The 20,912-nt window shown below is 38.7% G+C and overlaps 1 protein-coding gene across 2 annotated transcripts in view; it reads right to left on the reverse strand.

The window, feature by feature from the left end:
- ano1a (anoctamin 1, calcium activated chloride channel a) overlaps positions 1-20,912 on the reverse strand; it is a 101,921-nt gene that overhangs the window by 19,616 nt on the left and 61,393 nt on the right. For both annotated transcript variants that reach the window (XM_051941918.1, XM_051941911.1), the window contains exons 14-19: positions 16,236-16,307; positions 11,863-11,937; positions 7,937-8,138; positions 4,190-4,301; positions 2,313-2,370; positions 1,955-2,055 (exon numbers count right to left, since the gene is read on the reverse strand). In XM_051941918.1, the coding sequence (XP_051797878.1) occupies positions 1,955-2,055; positions 2,313-2,370; positions 4,190-4,301; positions 7,937-8,138; positions 11,863-11,937; positions 16,236-16,307 (620 nt within the window). The remainder of the gene's footprint in view (positions 1-1,954; positions 2,056-2,312; positions 2,371-4,189; positions 4,302-7,936; positions 8,139-11,862; positions 11,938-16,235; positions 16,308-20,912) is intronic.

Here is a 20,912-nt window from a genome sequence, read left to right on the forward strand (position 1 = left end):
CAGCAACTAATATGCTTGTGATAACCTAAAATCGCATGATGATGTGGACAATGTAATTGTGGCCAATGTAACTGTCAGACGCTTTTTGTTTATATTGTTAGATGACATCCTACTTACTGCATCTTTTTTTTTTAGAGTATTCAGCTTCTTATTTAATGTATGTAAAACAACTGCAAGTTCATGGAAGTATCCTCCTTTATGGCACTCAGCAAGTGCAAAATCCTCAGACATTGGGAAACCAGGCTGGTTCCGCTGTGTAGATGAACTCAGGTCATTTATTTAGATCCTAAGCATTCCTGTGTTCATGAAGTTACTGCTGCTGTGCTGCATACATAAAATGCAAACATCTCTTCAAATTTAAAGAAGCAGTCATTGCTTCTGCGGCTGCTCTCTGATGCTGTAGGTATTTATGAAAGCCAAAGGAAAGAATCTGATACACTGTTTCTGCAAAATCCTGAATTACTTTCAAAGACACCTGAAAAAAATATAGTATGTCTGAGTCACATTCATAACTGTACTTTAACAGACACGTCAGTATGATGTAATAGATATCTATGGATGGCACAGTGGTACCTGGAAACAAGCCGTGACTTGATCTACTCTTGGGTCTAGGTTTCCTAGGTCCCAGTATGAATCGTTGAAACCCACACATCTTCGTCAATGAACATAATCGTGCATTTTGTTTTTTTTCAAAGATCATCAGTGATGATGATGTGATAATTAAATTTTCTTGGAGGTATCTGTTGCGGTTCAGCGGCCCACGGGCGGGCAGTTTTGATAACTGCATAAGCATTTTTCGAAATAGAACGACACTTCCAACTCGATGATAGAAACATTATACATTGATGGAAAGCTTAGATTCTCATGAATCCGCCGGTATAAACCACTTTCAGATGTGATTACCACAGCGGGTAATATAAACACATTTGTCCGACAAACAACGATTATCCATCCATCCGTTCTCTATACACGGCTTTAACGTACACAGCGCAACTCACATTTGCGGGTTCATTACTACACACAGATGAAAATATTCCACAAAAAACGGCCATAATCCAACCTTGGACATCCAGACGAAACAAGCCAGTAAACTATTTTGTCCAAAACATGTCTTGAAGTCGGTATATAATCCACGAATAGGTCGTTTTCGAGGAAATGCACCTCGCAATGCGCGTCCAATATTTCCTGTATTTCTCGTCATATTTTTATTTACAAATAAAATATTAGCGATTTTTTGTACTGAAAATGGCTGGAATTGACTGTACCTTATAGGGCTACCTTCTTTTAAGCGATTACAATTGTCTACAGCTGGTGACCAAGAAAGTAGGTCAGTAATAAATGACAAGCCGCCAAAACATGGATGTCAGTGTCATATAAAGCTGTTTATTCCACTTTGTTTATTGTCTGTTTGTTTTTTTGTGGTCAATATACGTGTGTTTCTTTACAGAAAATGATTCAATGAAGTAAAAAAGTCTAAATGCTTTGAATAAGCAGTTCCAGAGAGATAGTTTGTTTCATTTTAATTAGTTCAATTTTTGTCACACTGTAGCTATTAGGGCAATGTTCAACAGCTATCCCAATCGTTTCTTTCAAAGTTTTTAAGTTTTAGTTGCATTTATACCATTTTAATTCTGGTTGAGTAAAGTCAGTTTTGAAGTGGCAACAGTTATAATTAGGAGGAGTTTTTTGTTCTTGAAATTCTTGGATCCATTCTACTGTCTGGATTATATGTGGTTAGTTGATGATGCATTGTACTGTAAGGATGAAATGAGACAGAGAAAATTACATGCTGACAGAGTTCAGCAAAGTGTTGAGTAGTTCTCAGGTAAATGTGTCTGAAAACCAAGCAGGCAGCTGAGTGGGTGTGGATAATGTGTTCTGTGACTTACTGAACCCATATGTAGTGATCTATGCTATGCTTAAACATGTCACACAGTCTCTGCTCTGCACTCACGGTATGCCGATCTCAAACAGGTTGTTCTGGATAAGCTGCTTGCCTAACATGGTGATGCACAACTGGATGCACAGCTCCATGAGGCAGCCTGCATGGGCACACTGGAGGAGAGGAGAGACAGCAAACAGATGTCAGAGTGATGCAGAAGAGCATGAGGTAAAGGGGTGTTTAAAAGAGTTGACGAGAGGGAATTGAAAGTGAAAGCAACCTTCTTTAATGTCTATATTTAAACATGCACCTCACTGTGTGCTCGCTCTGAAAAATGATTTGTTTGACGACTAGTTGAAATAGTTGACAATGAGGACATATGATGTTAAACAACCTCAACTCAGACTCAGACTGTGTTTAGAGTAATTACCTCTTCCATTCTGTACGATCCAACAACATACAAGTAGTTTCCAGGTCTCCCAACAAGTCTGTAAACAAACACAACTATCACATGAGGAAAGCAGGAAGTACACACGTGGACAAAATTGTTGGTACCCCTCAGTTAAAGAAGGAAAAACCCACAATTCTCACTGAAATCACTTGAAACTCACAAAAGTAACAATAAATAAAAATTTATTGAAAATTAAATAATCAAAATCAGCCATCACTTTTGAATTGTTGATTAACATAATTATTTAAAAAAACAAACTAATGAAATAGGGCTGGACAAAAATGATGGTACCCATAACTTAATATTTTGTTGCACAACCTTTTGAGGCAATCACTGCAATTAAACGATTTCTGTATTTGTCAATGAGCGTTCTGCAGCTGTCAACAGGTATTTTGGCCCACTCCTCATGAGCAAACAGCTCCAGTTGTCTCAGGTTTGATGGGTGTCTTCTCCAAATGGCATGTTTCAGCTCCTTCCACATATGTTCAATGGGATTCAGATCTGGGCTCATAGAAGGCCACTTTAGAATAGTCCAACGCTTTTCTCTCAGCCATTCTTGGGTGTTTTTGGCTGTGTGTTTTGGATGGTTGTCCTGTTGGAAGACCCATGACTTGCGACTGAGACCAAGCTTTCTGACACTAGGCAGCACATTTCTCTCCAGAATGCCTTGATAGTCTTCAGATTTCATCGTACCTTGCACACTTTCAAGACACCCTGTGCCAGATGCAGCAAAGCAGCCCCAAAACATTACTGAGCCTCCTCCATGTTTCACCGTAGGGACAGTGTTCTTTTCTTCGTATGCTTGGTTTTTGAGTCTATGAACATAGAGTTGATGTGCCTTACCAAAAAGCTCCAGTTTGGTCACATCTGTCCAAAGGACATTCTCCCAGAAGCTTTGTGGCTTGTCAACATGCATTTTTGCAAATTCCAGTCTGGCTTTTTTATGAGTTTTTTTCAGCAGTGGTGTCCTCCTTGGTCGTCTCCCATGAAGTCCACTTTGGCTCAAACAACGACGAATGGTGCGATCTGACACTGATGTGCCTTGGCCTTGGAGTTCACCTTTAATTTCTTTGGAGGTTGCTCTGGGCTCTTTGGATACAATTCCAACGATCCGTCTCTTCAATTTGTCATCAATTTTCCTCTTGCGGCCACGTCCAGGGAGGTTGGCTACTGTCCCGTGGGTCTTGAACTTCTGAATAATATGAGCCACTGTTGTCACAGGAACTTCAAGCTGTTTAGAGATGGTCTTATAGCCTTTACCTTTAAGATGTTTGTCTATCATTTTTTTTCGGATGTCCTGGGACAATTCTCTCCTTCGCTTTCTGTTGTCCATGTTCAGTGTGGTACACACCTTTTCACCAAACAGCAGGGTGACTACTTGTCTCCCTTTAAATAGGCAGACTGACTGATTATGAGTTTGGAAACACCTGTGATGTCAATTAAATGACACACCTGAGTTAATCATGTCACTCTGGTCAAATAGTTTTCAATCTTTTATAGAGGTACCATCATTTTTGTCCAGGCCTGTTTCATTAGTTTGTTTTTTTAAATAATTATGTTAATCAACAATTCAAAAGTAATGGCTGTTTTTGATTATTTAATTTTCAATAAATTTTTATTTATTGTAACTTTTGTGAGTTTCAAGTGATTTCAGTGAGAATTGTGGGTTTTTCCTTCTTTAACTGAGGGGTACCAATAATTTTGTCCACGTGTGTACATAGTATGGTCGTGTTCTCTATGCACAAATTGGTACCAGCTTGCAGCGGTAAATGATATTTGATTTACTATAGAGGAACATAAATCTGATTAAAATAATGTATTGCTGAAAAAGTTGTGGTGAACAGTGGTTGTTTTACCTGCCCCTGAAAAAGGCCAAATAAACAATGGGTGTGAAGGCATTGACAAACTTCAAGATAAAGGTTTTAAAGATGAGGCGCTCCTCGAAGCTTTTGTCTGTTTTTGGAACCTCTGGAAAAGAGAAAAGAAATGAGTTTCTCACATTTACATTTCACTCAGTAGCTTTACTGTTATAAAAGACTGTATGAAATCCAATTAAACATTTGCACTGATCGTCTGACATGTCAGGATCTAACTGCATTTCAAGTCCAATGACTTTTCCTGACCTGATATATATTAGCCACAGTAAGCTAGCTGTCAATATAGAACAATGACTTTGCAACAGCTAAGGCTTTGAGGGTACTGACTTGAGTGAAAGTATTTAATTGCTCATTAATTCAACTTTTATTTGGAACAAAGCATCAGTTTTTCCCTTGTTTAGTTTCTTGGACATGCTATATATTCTCATTCTTTTTTTCTGGAAGCTACAGTGCCTTGCGAAAGTATCTGGCCCCCTTGAACTTTTCAACCTTTCGCCACATTTCAGGATTCAAACAAAAAGATATAAAATTTTAATTTTTTGTCAAGAATCAACAACAACTGGGACACAATCGTGAAGTGGAATGAAATTTATTGGATATTTTATACTTTTTTAACAAATAAAAAACTGAAAAGTGGGGTGTGCAATATTATTCGGCCCCTTTACTTTCAGTGCAGCAAACTCACTCCAGAAGTTCAGTGAGGATCTCTGAATGATCCAATGTTGTCCTAAATGACTGATGATGATAAATAGAATCCACCTGTGTGTAATCAAGTCTCCGTATAAATGCACCTGCTCTGTGATAGTCTCAGGGTTCTGTTTAAAGTGCAGAGAGCATCATGAAGACCAAGGAACACACCAGGCAGGTCCGAGATACCGTTGTGGAGAGGTTTAAAGCCGGATTTGGATACAAAAAGATTTCCCAAGCTTTAAACATCTCAAGGAGCACTGTGCAAGCAATCATATTGAAATGGAAGGAGTATCAGACCACTGCAAATCTACCAAGACCCGGCCATCCCTCTAAACTTTCACCTCCAACAAGGAGAAGACTGATCAGAGATGCAGCCAAGAGGCCCATGATCACTCTGGATGAACAGCAGAGATCTACAGCTGAGGCGGGAGAGTCTGTCCATAGGACAACAATCAGTCGTACACTGCACAAATCTGGCCTTTATGGAAGAGTGGCAAGAAGAAAGCCATTTCTCAAAGATATCCATAAAAAGTCTCGTTTGAAGTTTGCCACAAGCCACCTGGGAGACACACCAAACATGTGGAAGAAGGTGCTCTGGTCAGATGAAACCAAAATGAAACTTTTTGGCCACAATGCAAAACGATATGTTTGGCGTAAAAGCAACACAGCTCATCACCCTGAACACACCATCCCCACTGTCAAACATGGTGGTGGCAGCCTCATGGTTTGGGTCTGCTTTTCTTCAGCATGGACAGGGAAGATGGTTAAAATTGATGGGAAGATGAATGGAGCCAAATACAGGAGCATTCTGGAAGAAAACCTGTTGGAGTCTGCAAAAGACCTGAGACTGGGACGGAGATTTATCTTCCAACAGGACAATGATCCAAAACATAAAGCCAAATCTACAATGGAATGGTTCACAACTAAACGTATCCAGGTGTTAGAATGGCCAAGTCAAAGTCCAGACCTGAATCCAATCGAGAATCTGTGGGCAGAGCTGAAGACTGCTGTTCACAAACGCTCTCCATCCAACCTCACTGAGCTCGAGCTGTTTTGCAAGGAAGAATGAGCAAGAATTTCAGTCTCTCGATGTGCAAAACTGATAGAGACATATCCCAAGCGACTTGCAGCTGTAATTGCACCAAAAGGTGGCGCTACAAAGTATTAATGCAAGGGGGCCGAATAATGCACGCCCCACTTTTCAGGTTTTTATTTGTTAAAAAAGTTTAAAATATCCAAAAAATTTCGTTCCACTTCACGATTGTGTCCCACTTGTTGTTGATTCTTGACAAAAAATTAAAATTTTATATCTTTATGTTTGAAGCCTGAAATGTGGCGAAAGGTTGAAAAGTTCAAGGGGGCCGAATACTTTCGCAAGGCACTGTATATGATTAATCAGAGTGATTTCAGATCTGCAATATAGACATTTAACAACTGGATTTATATGTTTGAGAAATTAACTCAAAGTAAAGATATTTGGCCTCTTATGAACAGTGAAGCTCAACACCACCCCTTGGGATGGACACATCCACAATTGGTTAGAGGATGTTTTGAATTTGGCTCTAAGGAAGTATCTGTATCAAAGAAAGTCACTGGAATGCAACACAGCTTCTTTCCACAATTTTCTTGGGCTCTTTGTTCTTTCATGATTATTTTATAGATCTTTTGTTTCTACTTTGATAAAGTTGCTTTTTGTAAGTAGAGTTTTATTTTTCCAAGTCTCAGTTTTATCATGTTAACTTTTACAATGCAATGGTGAAAATGTTTTTTTCTTGTAGCTACTGGCTTTGACTCTTAGTGTATTTACTTTAACACACTTTTTCCTTCCAACTATGCAGAGTTGTTGTTCTGTCTCTGTGTTCTTGAACCAGCTCATCCAGTAGATCTTCTTAAATGTTCTTATGTGAGGAACCAGGTCTGCGAATTAGCTGTTAGCTATTGACCTATGAACATGACATCAGTTAATGTAACAATGTTTGTTGTTCTGTCCCTATCAAATAAACAAACAAACAAACAATAAGGACACATCCTGCCGCAGCTCTATCTCTCTTTCTTCTACTGATGTCACATGTTCATCCTGCAGCTGTACCGTGACTTTCTCTCAGCTAAACAGGTGAATTTATCATTTCTGTGTTTTGAAATTGATCACCGCTCCACCATCTGCTTCTAGTGATGATCACTGCTAATTACTTACTTTATCTGTATTTTATTCATTCATTGTTGTTACGCCATTGTTGCCTTATTGTTTATTTGTAGCAGTAGTTAATGTTGTGCATATAATTATCATCACTTCTGCCATGTATTTTTTCTTTGTTTGGGAACTGGAGGTCAATGAATTCAGAGTTCATGACTTCTGATAATGAGACTGATCAATACAAGTAGATTTGATAATTTATTATTTAAATATTCAGTCTAAATTATTCCTGATAGAAGTCTTTCTGATGACCTGATTTATGCCCTGGTTTGAAATGAATGCTAAGTTGAAATCATAAAGTGTAGCTTACATGACATTACTTTGGTGCTACTATGTGTGCATTTCAAACAAAATAGAACATTTTCTTTCCTTTAAAGTGCTTTCCATTTTAAAGAGAGATAGAAAGACTTCATGTGACATTGTTTTTTAGACATTCTTAACATGCCAACTCCTCTTTCTTCCTAACAAAATGTAAAGATTTTTTTATTTATTTTCATTTCTAAATTTTACCAGCTGGAAACAAGACAACATTAACATAAGGTTCAAAGTTGCAAGAGTGCGAGTTCATTCTGGACTGTGATTCAATTTAGCACTAATCATAGTGCACATCGTAGATTCAGATTTTAGGTGAACAACAAAAAGCATGGCCTTCAGTCTACATAGTAAAGCTGAAACATCACAGGAAGCAGTATGTATTTTAGAGAGGAGAGGCCTTGAACATTTATGTAGTATCAAACATCATATAAGCTTTCTTCCTTTTGCTTGAAATTAAAAATACAGCTGATCTCGTCAGTCCTCAGTAAAATCTTTTTCTGAGAGGCTAACAGTGATCTGTGCCTCACCTAGTGTGGTCAGCCAGCGGGCGATGGAGGCGTAGATTTCATCTAAAATGATGATGACGATGAGGTTGATAATGGCTGCGGTGGTTTTGACAGTGGCTCGGATGTTGGACCGTGCTGCAGGATAGGTGCTGATGTGCAGAGCTGCCTTGATGCTAATTCGGTATAGGATGACCCCGAACACAATGGCAAATGTCACAGCAATCTAAAAGTAAGGAGACAGAGCAAAACTGTAGTCTGGCAAAACAGTCGAGGTGAGCAGGAGTCATTGTAGGCGGTGGCATGCAAAAGTCTCCTGATGAACTCCCTGTGTTGATAGTTTGCAGTAGGTTGTTGCTAGAGGTACAGGCTATGGGTACGGGTCCGTATCTGTAGACACTACCTTTGCGGTAACATAACACAGTCACACTCCAGGATCTTTCTCTCTCTCTCTGTGTGTGTGTGTGTGTGTGTGTATATATATATATATATATATATGTGTGTGTGTGTGTGTGTGTGTGTGTGTGCGCGTGTGTGCACGCAATGAACACAATAAGAACTGCTATTCTGACATGTACCACTTAAGCCTGCGTTTCATTGCATTCATGCCTTCATGTGCTGCTACACTGCAGTTTTCTTATTCAGCCCGACAGCTCTTGACATTTCAGTCCAGAACCATTTTCTAGTGTAAAATACTGGCTGGATTCAGATTCTATTTTGGCTACTTTCAAAAGCATTCTTAATAACTGCTCTCTCTGGCTCTCTATGTCTGTGTCTCCTTGGCTGTGCCAATGAGTGTCATATCCCAAGTTGCTACTGGAAAGAAAAGCAGTTAACCTACATTAAATTGTTTTACTACATGTAGTACAACATCAAATAATCTCCAAGAATTTGGATGCCTTCTTCAATGTGGGAAGATTAGAATTATTATGATGATGATTCAATTCAGTTCAATTTAATTTTATTTATATAGCGCCAGTTACAATTCAGAACCCCCAGAGCAAGCCCTAAGGTGACAGTGGCAAGAAAAAAACTCCCTTCTAACAGCAAGAAACCTTGAGCAGAACCTGGTTCATATGAGGGGACCCATCTGCTGCTGGTCGGCTGGTTTGACAGAGAGTAAATTTATTATATTTGAATAATGTTGGATGTGCATTGTTTAGTTGGTTTCTATATGTACAGCTGTCACAAATGCCTTGTCACAAGAGTGGTAATAGCCTATCAGGTGATGTATTTTCCATTTTCACTGTAGGCCTTGCATATGATGGCAGTTGCCGGATGTTTCATTTCCTATTTGTGATAAAAGCTTTTGAAGCATAACTATTTCACAGTGAAGAAGAATGAATAAAATATAGCATGGGGTCAACTCAGTATTTGGTGCCTGATCTGTTGATTGTATTGAGGTGGATCAGGTTTCAAAGATGGATGTCAGTCAGCAGCTTCAGATACTCACACTGATTTTACAGCAGCCCTTACTGTATAGCAGACATGTGTTAAATCTCCATAACAAAAGTTTTTATCTCAGTATTGTTTCAATAAAAAGTAACATTTATAATAGCTAGTTTCTCTTTTCATGTCACTTCATGCACATTGTTGATGTATCATAAATAAGTCATGGAGCTCAAAAGTACTGAAACTAATCTGAAACCATTATCAAAATCAAATATCAGATTTGAATCATTCAGAACTCTGAAGATATGGCTCCCTTTTGACACATGCAAGAAAACTAATTTGCAAAAAATAAAAAATAAAAAAATGAAACTCATCAGTCACTTACGTCTGGGGAATGGCAAAAAAACATAACATGCTGTGTGAATGTTTGTCCCAGACTGAGATAACATATGCAGCCTACTGACTACTGCATGTTAGTTTTTATGAAGCAAGCAAAGACTGGAGGTACATAACTATGAAGCTTGTTGACTTAAATTTTACATATGATACACACTGAAGTTGAACAAAGAAATTCTCCTGATACAGTATGTTTTACAGCAGATGACTGCTTGACAGGTGTATTAATGATGGATCAGGTCTATGTCTACACTTGAGACTGATTTAACCCAGCTCCACTCCTCCTGACAGTCAAAGGAGAAATCTGATCTGGGATCTTGATGTGAGCTGATGTTTGGTTCAGATTATTTTGCTAATATTAGGGACAGATCCAGTCACAAACCTTGTGAACTGCTTACAGGCTCACTGGGGCCGGCTCGATTAATATCAAATATGTTTGATAGTTAAAGGCATTATGGAGGATGTTTTTTTTTTTGTTTAATTTGTCTGATTCACATAAAATGAACATACTGACCTTTAGTGGACTTGTATGTATGGTCTCTAAAAGAATAAAAAAAATAAATAAATAACTGTGGACATGGCAGGACCTGAAAAACATCAGCCAATCAAAGCGCTCGGACCGAGGCGTTTGGTTTGCTCCCTTTCCTGTCAATCAAAAATCTTCCAGCTCAGGCCTAGTTACGTAGATTACGTACGCCTTGGACTTACGTGTTTTGTGTATGTGTTGCTTTGGTATAGCTTCGTAGTTAGCTGGCGACTTGTTTTGCTCATCTTTTTTTACATAATGGCAGATAAAGATCCAGGGGGACCCAGCCGTAAAAGACAACTTCACGAGTGCTACGCAAGTTTCTGGAGGGGGGCTTTTCTTCGTAAATGTTAAGAGGGGGGAGGTTAGAGGGGGGTGAGGGAGAGGTTGTATGTGCGCATGCGCATGCTACGTTCAAAGTCGTAGGAAATTAAATCTCCTCTAATGCCTTTAAAGTCGGTATGGCTACAACAGACAGCCTTGCAAAGCAACACCAAACATCATAAAACTTGGTTAATGTTAGCTACAAATAACAAAACTAGATTAAAAAACCCTCCAGTTCACACTGTAGAATAAAAAAATAAGATTCTCATGTCTTCTCAGCATTAGCTCATCCAGACTAAAGCCTTTTGTATTTGTTTTGTTTTTCTCACTGCAACATTTTTCTAATTGTCTATTGTTTTTTTTAAGTTTTGTCCTTTATAATTTCTAGTTGTTATTGCACAGCCTTGAGAACAGTCATTTTGCATTTCAATGTACAGGCTGTATGAGCATGTGACAAATAAAAACTCTCGAATCTTGAATTATTGTTAGTGTTATGGTAAGTTGTTGCTCTACAGTCTGTAGAATATATAGTATATGATTTAATTTCAGTGTGCGTCACCATTAGATCATGTGAGGTGGTGCTCTGCTCCCTCTGGCACAATAATATTAAAAATTTTCTGTGGTGTGATGTGCCATTTTTTCTGTTACTATTTTGAATCTCCTGTAGTGTGAGCCATGACAGCGAGCCAACATCCACAAAAGCAGGATCTCCCCTAAATGGAATGTAGCCATCATTAAGACACGTGAGCTTTCCTTAATGCTACAAGTTTAAGATGTCTGTTGTGAACACAAATAATGTGATGTAATGAACGAGATGACTGAAGTAATCATTCTGATGATTCTTTTAAAGTAGAAAAATATGTACTTAAATTTCAGAAGTGGAGTCCCAGACTGTTTTTGGCAGACACTGAGTACAGATACTGGCATACACAGACCACATAAATCAGCAATCCAGCCAAAAGTTGCCTTTAGGCCTTACAAACATTAGCAAATGTTAATTGTAAGACATCACAGCTGATATAATCTGCTGCTGGTAACGTGGAGGGATTAACTAGTGAACGTGATCATCAGCCAAAGGATGAAAAGCAACTGTAATGTTTTCTAGATTGATTACTGCTAAAAAAAAAGAGAGAGAACATTTACAGATCAGGAAGAGATTTGTTAGTGCAGGAACCAAAAAAGAAGCATTTGAACGTAGTATTGTGTTGCCTGACTCTGAAGGTACATTAGAATAGTTAAAAGATCTTCCATGGCTTCAACTGTCATACATGCGCTGTTGATGGAACACTGTGTGGAGACTGCTGGGACTCACCATGAAGCACATCATGACCACAGTAGTCAGGTATGCTGGCAGCCTGTCTGTACATGTCAGCTTCACCTTCTCGTCCTAAAGCACAGACAAACACACAGATTAAGAACAGAGTGTATGCAACCCTGTGTCTCTCTGTCAGCAGAAGCTCTGTATCCTCTGGTCATGCAGTTGCACACAGCACACGCCATAAATATGAAGACAGTCTGTGGCTCCAGTGGAGCACAGCTAATCCTGCCTAGAGCTATCTTGTCACATTGAAAACCACTAAGAATTGGGTCAGACGCTCAGACGACTGTGTGTGTGTATTCAATGAAAAGGATGACCTTGGTACAAGACAGAAGCAGAAGGCTAATGATGAACATGAGCATGGCCAAAGCTAAACCTCGTCGGGAGAACATGTTATGTTGAATGTGCCATCCTCACACTCAGTGCTTTCTGCTACAAACATGTTTCAGTATTTGCTCAGCACTTTGTCTACAAGGCGCTAATGAACCTCCATTAGATTTTAGTCTTCCACAATTCAGAGCTATGGTTTCCTAAGAGCTGTTCGTGGTCAGTGTTTTTTTTCTTGGCTTTTGCTGTGCTTGTATATGAGCTGTGGAGGATATCATATTGGCATGGCAATTCATAAATTAATGTGAGAAGGAAAAAAAACTATTTCAAGATAACCAAAGTCAAAGTCAAAGTCAGCTCTATTATTAATTCTTCAATATGTACATGACATTTCGAGGATCGAAATTATGATACTCTCTTCGTGCAACAGTAGACATAAAATAAACACTGTACACAAAACAGGTTTTGATATATATATATATATATATATATATATATATATATATATACATATATATATATATATATGTATGTATAAATTTAGAAATATAATATAAAAATAAAAAATGATAAAAATTAAGAAAATTTAAGAGCCAAAAACTAAGCAAATTAAGAACTAGAAATCAAAAATCAGGCAAACTAAGAACAAAGGGAGCAAAACCAGAACTAAGCAACAACTAAGAACAAAGAACTAAGAAAAGCAGAACTGAGTCAAATGTCAACATAACCATGAGATAAAGTGGCATGGCAGATATAGTGCGCAATATTCAAGTGATCACAATTCATAGTGATCAAATGAAAAATAAAACTCAAAAGTAGGAGCATTTGTTTAGCCTAAACATATGACCACTCTGATTAGTGGCCTGAAGAGATTAGGAGAGGAAAACTGAATGAAAAGGATTGTGTAAAGCCTTTGATAGTTATACATTGCTGACATTTGTTGCAAAAGACAGTGGTTAACCAATGAGAGCCAGCCATTTAATACGTTTTGATCTTTATTTTTTAATAATGAATAGACTGTCATTTGTGGGTCCCTTAATTTCCTCTGAGTTTGTAGTGATTTTCTATGCAGCATAAAATGTGACACTGCAAAGCTCTTTAGGCTACAGTTGACTCAGGGCCACAATCATAAGAAAGTAAAGATGGAATGACTGAACAAAGTGGTGCGTTTAGTGTGAAAGTAACCAGTTTTGACTTCTAATCTCTGAAAACGAGCCTGCTCTGTTTCACATCTTCTAAAATGCATCACATCTTTTTGACTAATTTCATATCTTCCATAATTTCCATATCTTCATATCTTTCATATCTTGCTGATTTTGGTTCTTTTCGCGGAATTATAGAAATCACATACTAAACAATGAAACACTGCAATGTGAAAACAAATGCAGAAAAGAGAAAAAATGGATGAAACTACTACAAGTGTTGTGAAAATCTCTGAATATGTTTTGAAGATGGAAATACATCTAAAACCCCAAGGATATGCACACAGCCTTTTAAGTCATGTAACAATGAATGAAAACTTTGTTTTGAAGAAAACTTCAACCTTCTGTTTGCGAGATATGAGTTATGATGTGAATTTTACAGTTTCCATGTTTGCTTACTTATATTGTCAGACAATGTTGCATGTAAATGCAGCTTTTCAGTCACTGATTGTCAGCTATTCCATTCCAGAGCATAGATAAAGTTGAGATAAAGTTTTTAAACAATGTAACAAATCAATGTTATGTTATGTAACAAAACGTCAGCTGAAAAAATAGAGATCATTTCAACTGTCCACACTCAAAGATCTTAGATTCTACACACAAGCCATTCTAAGACAAGAGTTAACAACATAAGGAAGAAATGTTGGCCTCTCTACAAGATATAGCCCTACTTTCAGGGATGTTGAAACATAGGAGTTTGCAGTCTGGCCTGATCCCCCATCTGACAGGTATTTACAAGGTTGCTATAAGGTTGCCATCACCAATGACATGCTGGAGAGAAGGGTCTGTGCATACATCAAGAAATGGCTAAGACTACCTCAACGCCTCAGCAAAATCGACTTGTATAGGAATGGGGCCTTAATGAAAAATACAAATCCTTCAGAGTAAAGCTGGACATTACTATGTCAGACACTCTTGATGCTACTATATGGGGGGCAGCTCTCCAAGCAGCAGCAGGCAGAAAGTGGAATCCATCTTAGGTCGTGCTGCAGGCGAAATCTGTTCTCAGGCATGGAGATACTGTAGGCCATACCCACCAGCTGCAAGAACTACCTAATCCAAGACAGCTACCACTGGAGGCCGAACCAGGTCCACGATGTTCTGTCTCCTCCAATCTCTGCCTTGTCAAACACCTTGACCTTTGTAATGATGGGAAATGAACCAAAGAGGGCAACCACGACAAAGGAATCAAGCCTACTGGATACATCCTGAGGGCATAAAATGAATCTAGACAAGGAGCTCACCTTCCCAAGAGTGATCATTACAACCAGTCTCATTCTGGCCCTGTGGTCAGCCTCACAAAAAGCTTGACCACAAAAGAGTTCAAAATGCTATGACAATATGCAGTTGGGGAAATTAATAAATACAGAAAGTTGAAGCAACTACAACACGTGTGTTGACTGCAGGTGCTTTGTGGCCATGTCAACAACCAGGGTTCTGAAAGGGATGAGAATCTGTGGGCAGGACTTATACGTGAGCATGATGTTATTGAGGGAAGCAGCAACTGACTTTACTGACAGTAAGGATAAGAACTGGCCTGCAAGATGCCCCTCAGATGGCAGTTGGTGAAAAAGCAGAGGGGAGTGCAGTGGGAGGCAAGATTTCACTGCTGAGCCCTCTGGAATGTCGTGGGCCTATTAACAAAACACTGAGGAAACCAGGTGCCCTTCTGAAGATCCCACTGAAACAAATATCAAGGAAGATGGATGCCTAGCTCATGGGTTAAAAAGTTCTGCTGCTATATTTTGAACCAATTATAGTCAGCTAAAGTTGCTTTTGCTGTTTGTCCATGCTCATGTTGTCTGTCCCATCACCCCAACAGGTCGAGGCAAATGACCACCCTCCCTCCTAAAGGGAAGTTTGTCCTCTCCACTGTAACCAAGTGCCTGCTCAAAGGGAAGAGTTTGGTGTCTCTTTATCATACTGCAAGGTCTAATATATACTTACATGTATTTACCGGGCTTTGCAAAAGTTCTGTTACACTCGGTTTCATGATCTTTAGAGACGTTTACATGTCGGAGTGAAAAATTCCATTAAATAAACTGAAAGTTCTACCTTATAGGCAGGTGTCCTTAATACAATTTTTTTCTCCGGTGAAGTTGTATCAAGATGGAAGTCAAAAGAGTTGAGATATCTGCTCTCCTCTGTGCTGAACATCAGCCGGATGACCGTCCACAGAGTTGCGGAGAGGCTAAAGAATGGTGAAGATCTTTCAGGTCTTCACCATTCTTGAAAGATCACTGAAAGATCTTCACCATTCTTGAGCCTCTCCGTGACTCTGTGGACGGTCATCCGGCTGATGTTCAGCTGCTTGGCTATGTCAGACTTGTTGTGGCCAGCATGAAGGAGAGCAGATATCTCAACTCTTTTGACTTCCATCTTGATACAACTTCACCGGAGAAAAAATTGTATTAAGGACACCTGCCTATAAGGTAGAACTTTCAGTTTATTTAATGGAATTTTTCACTCCGACATGTAAACGTCTCTAAAGATCATGAAACCGTGTAACAGAACTTTTGCAAAGCCCGGTATATTGGAAGGTTTAACATTTAGAGGGCCTTTAGATGACGACATCTACTATTCAAATCTGCTAGTCATGTAATTTTGTATGATTCATCTTTTATCTCTAATGGAAACCACTTTGGGTCAACAACAGTTGTTCTAAATGTGTATTTCAAATAAAGGTTACTTTAATTGACTTAATAACCTCAGTGAAGCATTTACTGCTACTCCTACTCAAGGAATGATCGCTGAATAAAATACAGGACTGTAAAAACAAGTCCTATGTGTTTACCTGTGATAAGTGATGGGACGAGAGAAGAAATGCTCCAGTTTTACCTTTGGGATTGAATGCTCTTGTCTCATTGTCTTTTGCATAACCCGGAACTCGTACTCCGCTCGGTTGTGATCCTGGAAGAGAAATCAGTTTGTTTATTACACAACCATTTTGTTCAAGTCAAGACCCAATAAAGAAGATCCTGAAGGGGTTTCAGAATGAAGACAGAAATTAAGTGAACAGCCTGCATGAAGTTTTGAAAAATTAGTGCTTTATTTTTCCAGTTTGAGCATAGAGCCCTGTGCAAGAAAAGAAAGAAATGCATCATTACACCTTGAAAGGATTAAGTGGAGCACATCAAAATGAAACCAAACTGTAGTTTGGCGTTAGAATAGCATAGCAACAGCCTATTTTAAGCTTATGGAAACTCTAACTATACAGTATACAGTTGTGATGCTACAGTTTATTGTGTGTAATAATAATATAAGTAACAGTTTATAATGAACTTTTTTTTTACCATAACAATAATTTAAAAAAAAAAACTGTTTGAGAAATACAGTCATGGAAAAAAATTAGACAATCCTCGTTTTCTTCAATTTCATGTTCATTTTTATGTCTGGTACCACTTAAGGTATATTACCTGAAGAATACTATGAACACGAGAAAAAATGCAGCTAATTACAGAATATTTTATGCCCTATTTGACATGCGTGAAATCAATAGGTATATAACAGGCCATTTCATGTATGAGTAGCACTACGCATGCAAAGGCCTGGAGTGGTTTCCTGCTTACATTCAAGCTGTAGCACAACTCAGAAGTTGTCAGCTTTCACTTAATACCTAAAACAAAAGAACCATATGAAGCCACAAAGGCAGCCATCTTGGCACTGTTGGAAATTGGTATAAGTAAGAGACAGGTAGCGAAAAACTGAACATCTCCAAGACAGCCATATATTACACCAAAAAACAAGCTGAACATGGTACTACCAAATTGCTAGGTCGTCTTGGTAGGATATGTCTTTCTACCCAATGAAATGACCATGCACTCATCCATTCCTGTGTCAGAAATGGTCGTCAGACCTCCAGGGACATTAAAAAGGAGTGAGCATTGTTGAGAAATGTGACTTATTCGGCAAGGACAGTCAAAACTAACTTCATGAAGCTGGTCTGAAGTCACACAGGGAACGGAAGAAACCCTTCATCAACGAAAGGCAGAGAAAAGCCTGGTTACCCTTTGCTGGGATCACATGGATTGGACTGTTAATGATTGGGCTAAAGTTCTCTTCAGTGATTAATCCAGTTTTCAGTTGACACCCACTCCAGCCAACTTACTGGTTAGGTAGAAGTCTGGAGAAGCCTACAAGTCAGACTGTCTTGCCCCTACAGTAAAACATGTGGTTGGATCAGTGATGATCTGAGGTTGTTTCAGTATGAGTCGAACAGGGCAAATGCAATTGTGTGAAGGGCGAATGAACCAGGTCATGTACAGGACTAATTTTGAAAACAGTCTTCTTCCATCAGCTGGAAAACTCTTTCCTGCCTCGAATGTCTGGATTTTCCAACAAGACAATGCACCTTGCCACACAGCAAGGTCAGTTTAAGCCTGGATGGAGAACCAGAACATTCGAACCATGCCTTGGCCTGCTCAAGCACAGGACCTAAATCCAATTAAAACCTGTGGAAAATCATCGAATGTAAAATGGAGAACCACAGACCCAAAAACAAAGCAAATTTGTTTGCATTAGTGCAACAGGAATGGCTGATGTGACAACAGAACAATGTCAGAAGCTGGTGGAGAGCATGCCAAGACACATGACTGCAGTCATCCAAAACAATGGTTACACAACCAAGTACTAACTCCTGTGTGTATCATGTGACTAACACAGACAGACATGAAAAATATGGAATGCCGAAAAGCACTGTTTTTGGCCATACAAAGCCATAGCTACTGATGTAAGAACTTCAGTGATTTTGGTTATTATCAAGAAAACCAAAATAAACTCTTATGAGCTATTTCTGTTGTTATCATTATATTTGTCCAAACAAATGTACCTTTAGTTGTACCAGGCATTAAAATGAACGAGATATTGAAGAAAACAAGGGTGGTCTAATAATTTTTCCATGACTGTATGCTACTGAATCATAAAACATCACCAACACTGATCATGTCTGTGCACATTGTCTAAGTAAGTGTCTGGATTAACATAAAGATTGGCAAAAGTAAGTAGAATCCTAGCTACCCTTCACCGGAAATAAAACTTGTCTCATTTCATTGTCCTTTAGTAGGCCATTTAGACCGCTGTAAAAATTACAGCATTGCTTCGTGGCATAAACAGATACACCTGATTAACAATACCAGTTTCCATCTTAGCAAAACTAGCTCGAGGAATTTTATAATGGCATTTTGCCAGGCTATGATGAAAGATAGTGATGATAGCAAACATAATTAATTTCAGATATCAGATTCATCTGCTTATCTGTGCTAGACAAACTTCATAAATCTGAGTCTCTGCTCCTAAATCTGCTGTTTCGCATTTAACAAAGAACTCGCCACAAGGATTTGTATTGCTGTCAAATAATCCTTTCATGGTGAGGAATATACAATCGCATGTCCTTGTAATATGCAGCCAGAAGTAAATGGATGCGTCCCCATTTAACAGTAACAGCGTAACAGTCTGCAGTAAACCCACAGGACTTAAGAGGTGCTGTGTGTGAAGAGGAAACTGCATCACTAGAAAACAAAGCTGAGGGTTAGACAATCACTTTTTTCCTGAAGGTCCATGTGTCACGCTAATGTACAGGCAGGCAGACAGTCAGTGAAAACAGATAAAAAGACCCAAAAGCAGAATAAAGCTCGATAGATGGTGCAAACAAAGATCTTGTCCAGTATAGACTCCAGCCAGCTGCAGGCAAAAAAAACTGGTGGATAAAATGAAGCTGTTTTTATGTGGGCTGATATTTGAGCCATCTGTACTCTGACTCAGACTAGTTCAAACTCGCAGACTACTTATTTGTGAGCAAACAACTATTTACATGCCATAAGTAGCAGAGCCATCAGAGGAGTTGAGTTTTTTGGGTACCTGATAAATGTAAATCTAATGTTAGCTCCCTTCCTATCTCTGGTTTGACCTACTACTTCCCTCTAACTTTTTAGCTGATAAATGATGATGTAATCTGCAGTTGTATTACCAAAACAAAGAGCTGAAAAGTTGGGGGAAAAAAGAGTAACTGTAGAAAAACTGATAATCTTATGGTTCCATCCCATTCTCCTTTCTAATTACGCAATCACTTTTTACTCTGCTAGTTTAAAAATACTGAAAGTGCAGCTTTTCAGTTCTTACAGTGCAAAAGAGTGCACCGATGTATAAAGAAGGGAAAATTCTAAACATCTACCTCCATCTCTGTTTTTGTGGGGTTCTGTATCAGGCTGGATTTTGGAGAAACATATCAGCAGGTTTTTGAAAAAGAAATGATGTGGTTGACATTCCAATGTCTTCCCAGACCACATGTCCATGTGGCCCACATCAGGGCTGAAAGTGAGCTGAGCTTGTACTGGAACAGGGTCAACTATGTGGACCTCATATTTTAGTAGCGCAGGTACTACATAGTGCTACATGCTTTTGTCGGTCTATAGAGTTTCTTGTGCAACCTCTGCTTTAATTCATCCATTAGTCACTAACCTGGAGACTTTGATCAATAAGGCTAAAACAGGTAATTATCAAGTCACCTCCATGAGACTCCAGACTCATTAATTAGTGTGTACAGCTCACTGTTGCTTAGTGTCATAAAGGAAAGGAAGGGAAGCAAACAGTTAGTATGGAGGATGACTATAAATCTACATTTTATTACTTTACTCTGTGCACTGTTTGTCTTATTCGTATACTGTGTCTGTTTAAAACTGAAAGATCTAGAATCAAAGTCAGGGAAAAAAGAAGATACATAAGGTGTGAGTCGTCATTTGTCCTGTCTGCTCTGCAGTCATCAGCAGGCACAAACATCCAGCAACAGTATTAACAACTAACAAGAGGCCACAGCATGAGGATGTACTTCACAGAGACAGAGAGGAGCAACAGGTTAAATATGATACAGAGCAAAGAGACAAAGAGAATGTCAAGTGAAAAGACCTGAGGCAGATTGTTAGACACCTTGAGAGTGGAAAGATTAGTGGTTGGTAACAGCAGCTGCAGAATGGATCTGAAACAGTGAGTCCAAAAGAAAGAATGTAAGTTTAACAGCAAGAAATGAAACAAGTCAGATCCAAACCTTATGCTCCTCCTGTGAAACACAACACACACATAAAAACATAAGAAGATGAGAGTGAGCAGTTTGTGAAGATTAAAACATTTCCATGTCACATTTAGATCAATACAGACTCTTGATAAAAACAAAAAGGCTTTTATGAAAAGGAAAGCACTGCTCCATTTCATTATGATAAAAAAAAGAACATCCACTGCTGATGTCTGAGGCTGAGATGTTTGTGTGGGAACCTTTCTGCTGAGTGCTGACTCACTACAGAGACAAAGGAGTTACATTCATATTCAAATCCTGACCTGTGCCTTCATGTTAGCCTTAATACTTTGTGAATGTGCTTTTAGGTTAAAAGCAACAAAAAATGTCAAAACTCTGTCCATGGTAGTAAACTCCTTGAAAATATTCTACAAAAATTCAGTTCAAAAAGCCTGAAACTAAATTTGGAGAATTTGAAGGTAGAGTCAGATGTATGAAAAAGGATTGGCTGC

The sequence above is a fragment of the Acanthochromis polyacanthus genome, chromosome 2 (genome assembly GCF_021347895.1).
Source record: "Acanthochromis polyacanthus isolate Apoly-LR-REF ecotype Palm Island chromosome 2, KAUST_Apoly_ChrSc, whole genome shotgun sequence".
In the NCBI taxonomy this organism is placed as follows: domain Eukaryota; kingdom Metazoa; phylum Chordata; class Actinopteri; family Pomacentridae; genus Acanthochromis; species Acanthochromis polyacanthus.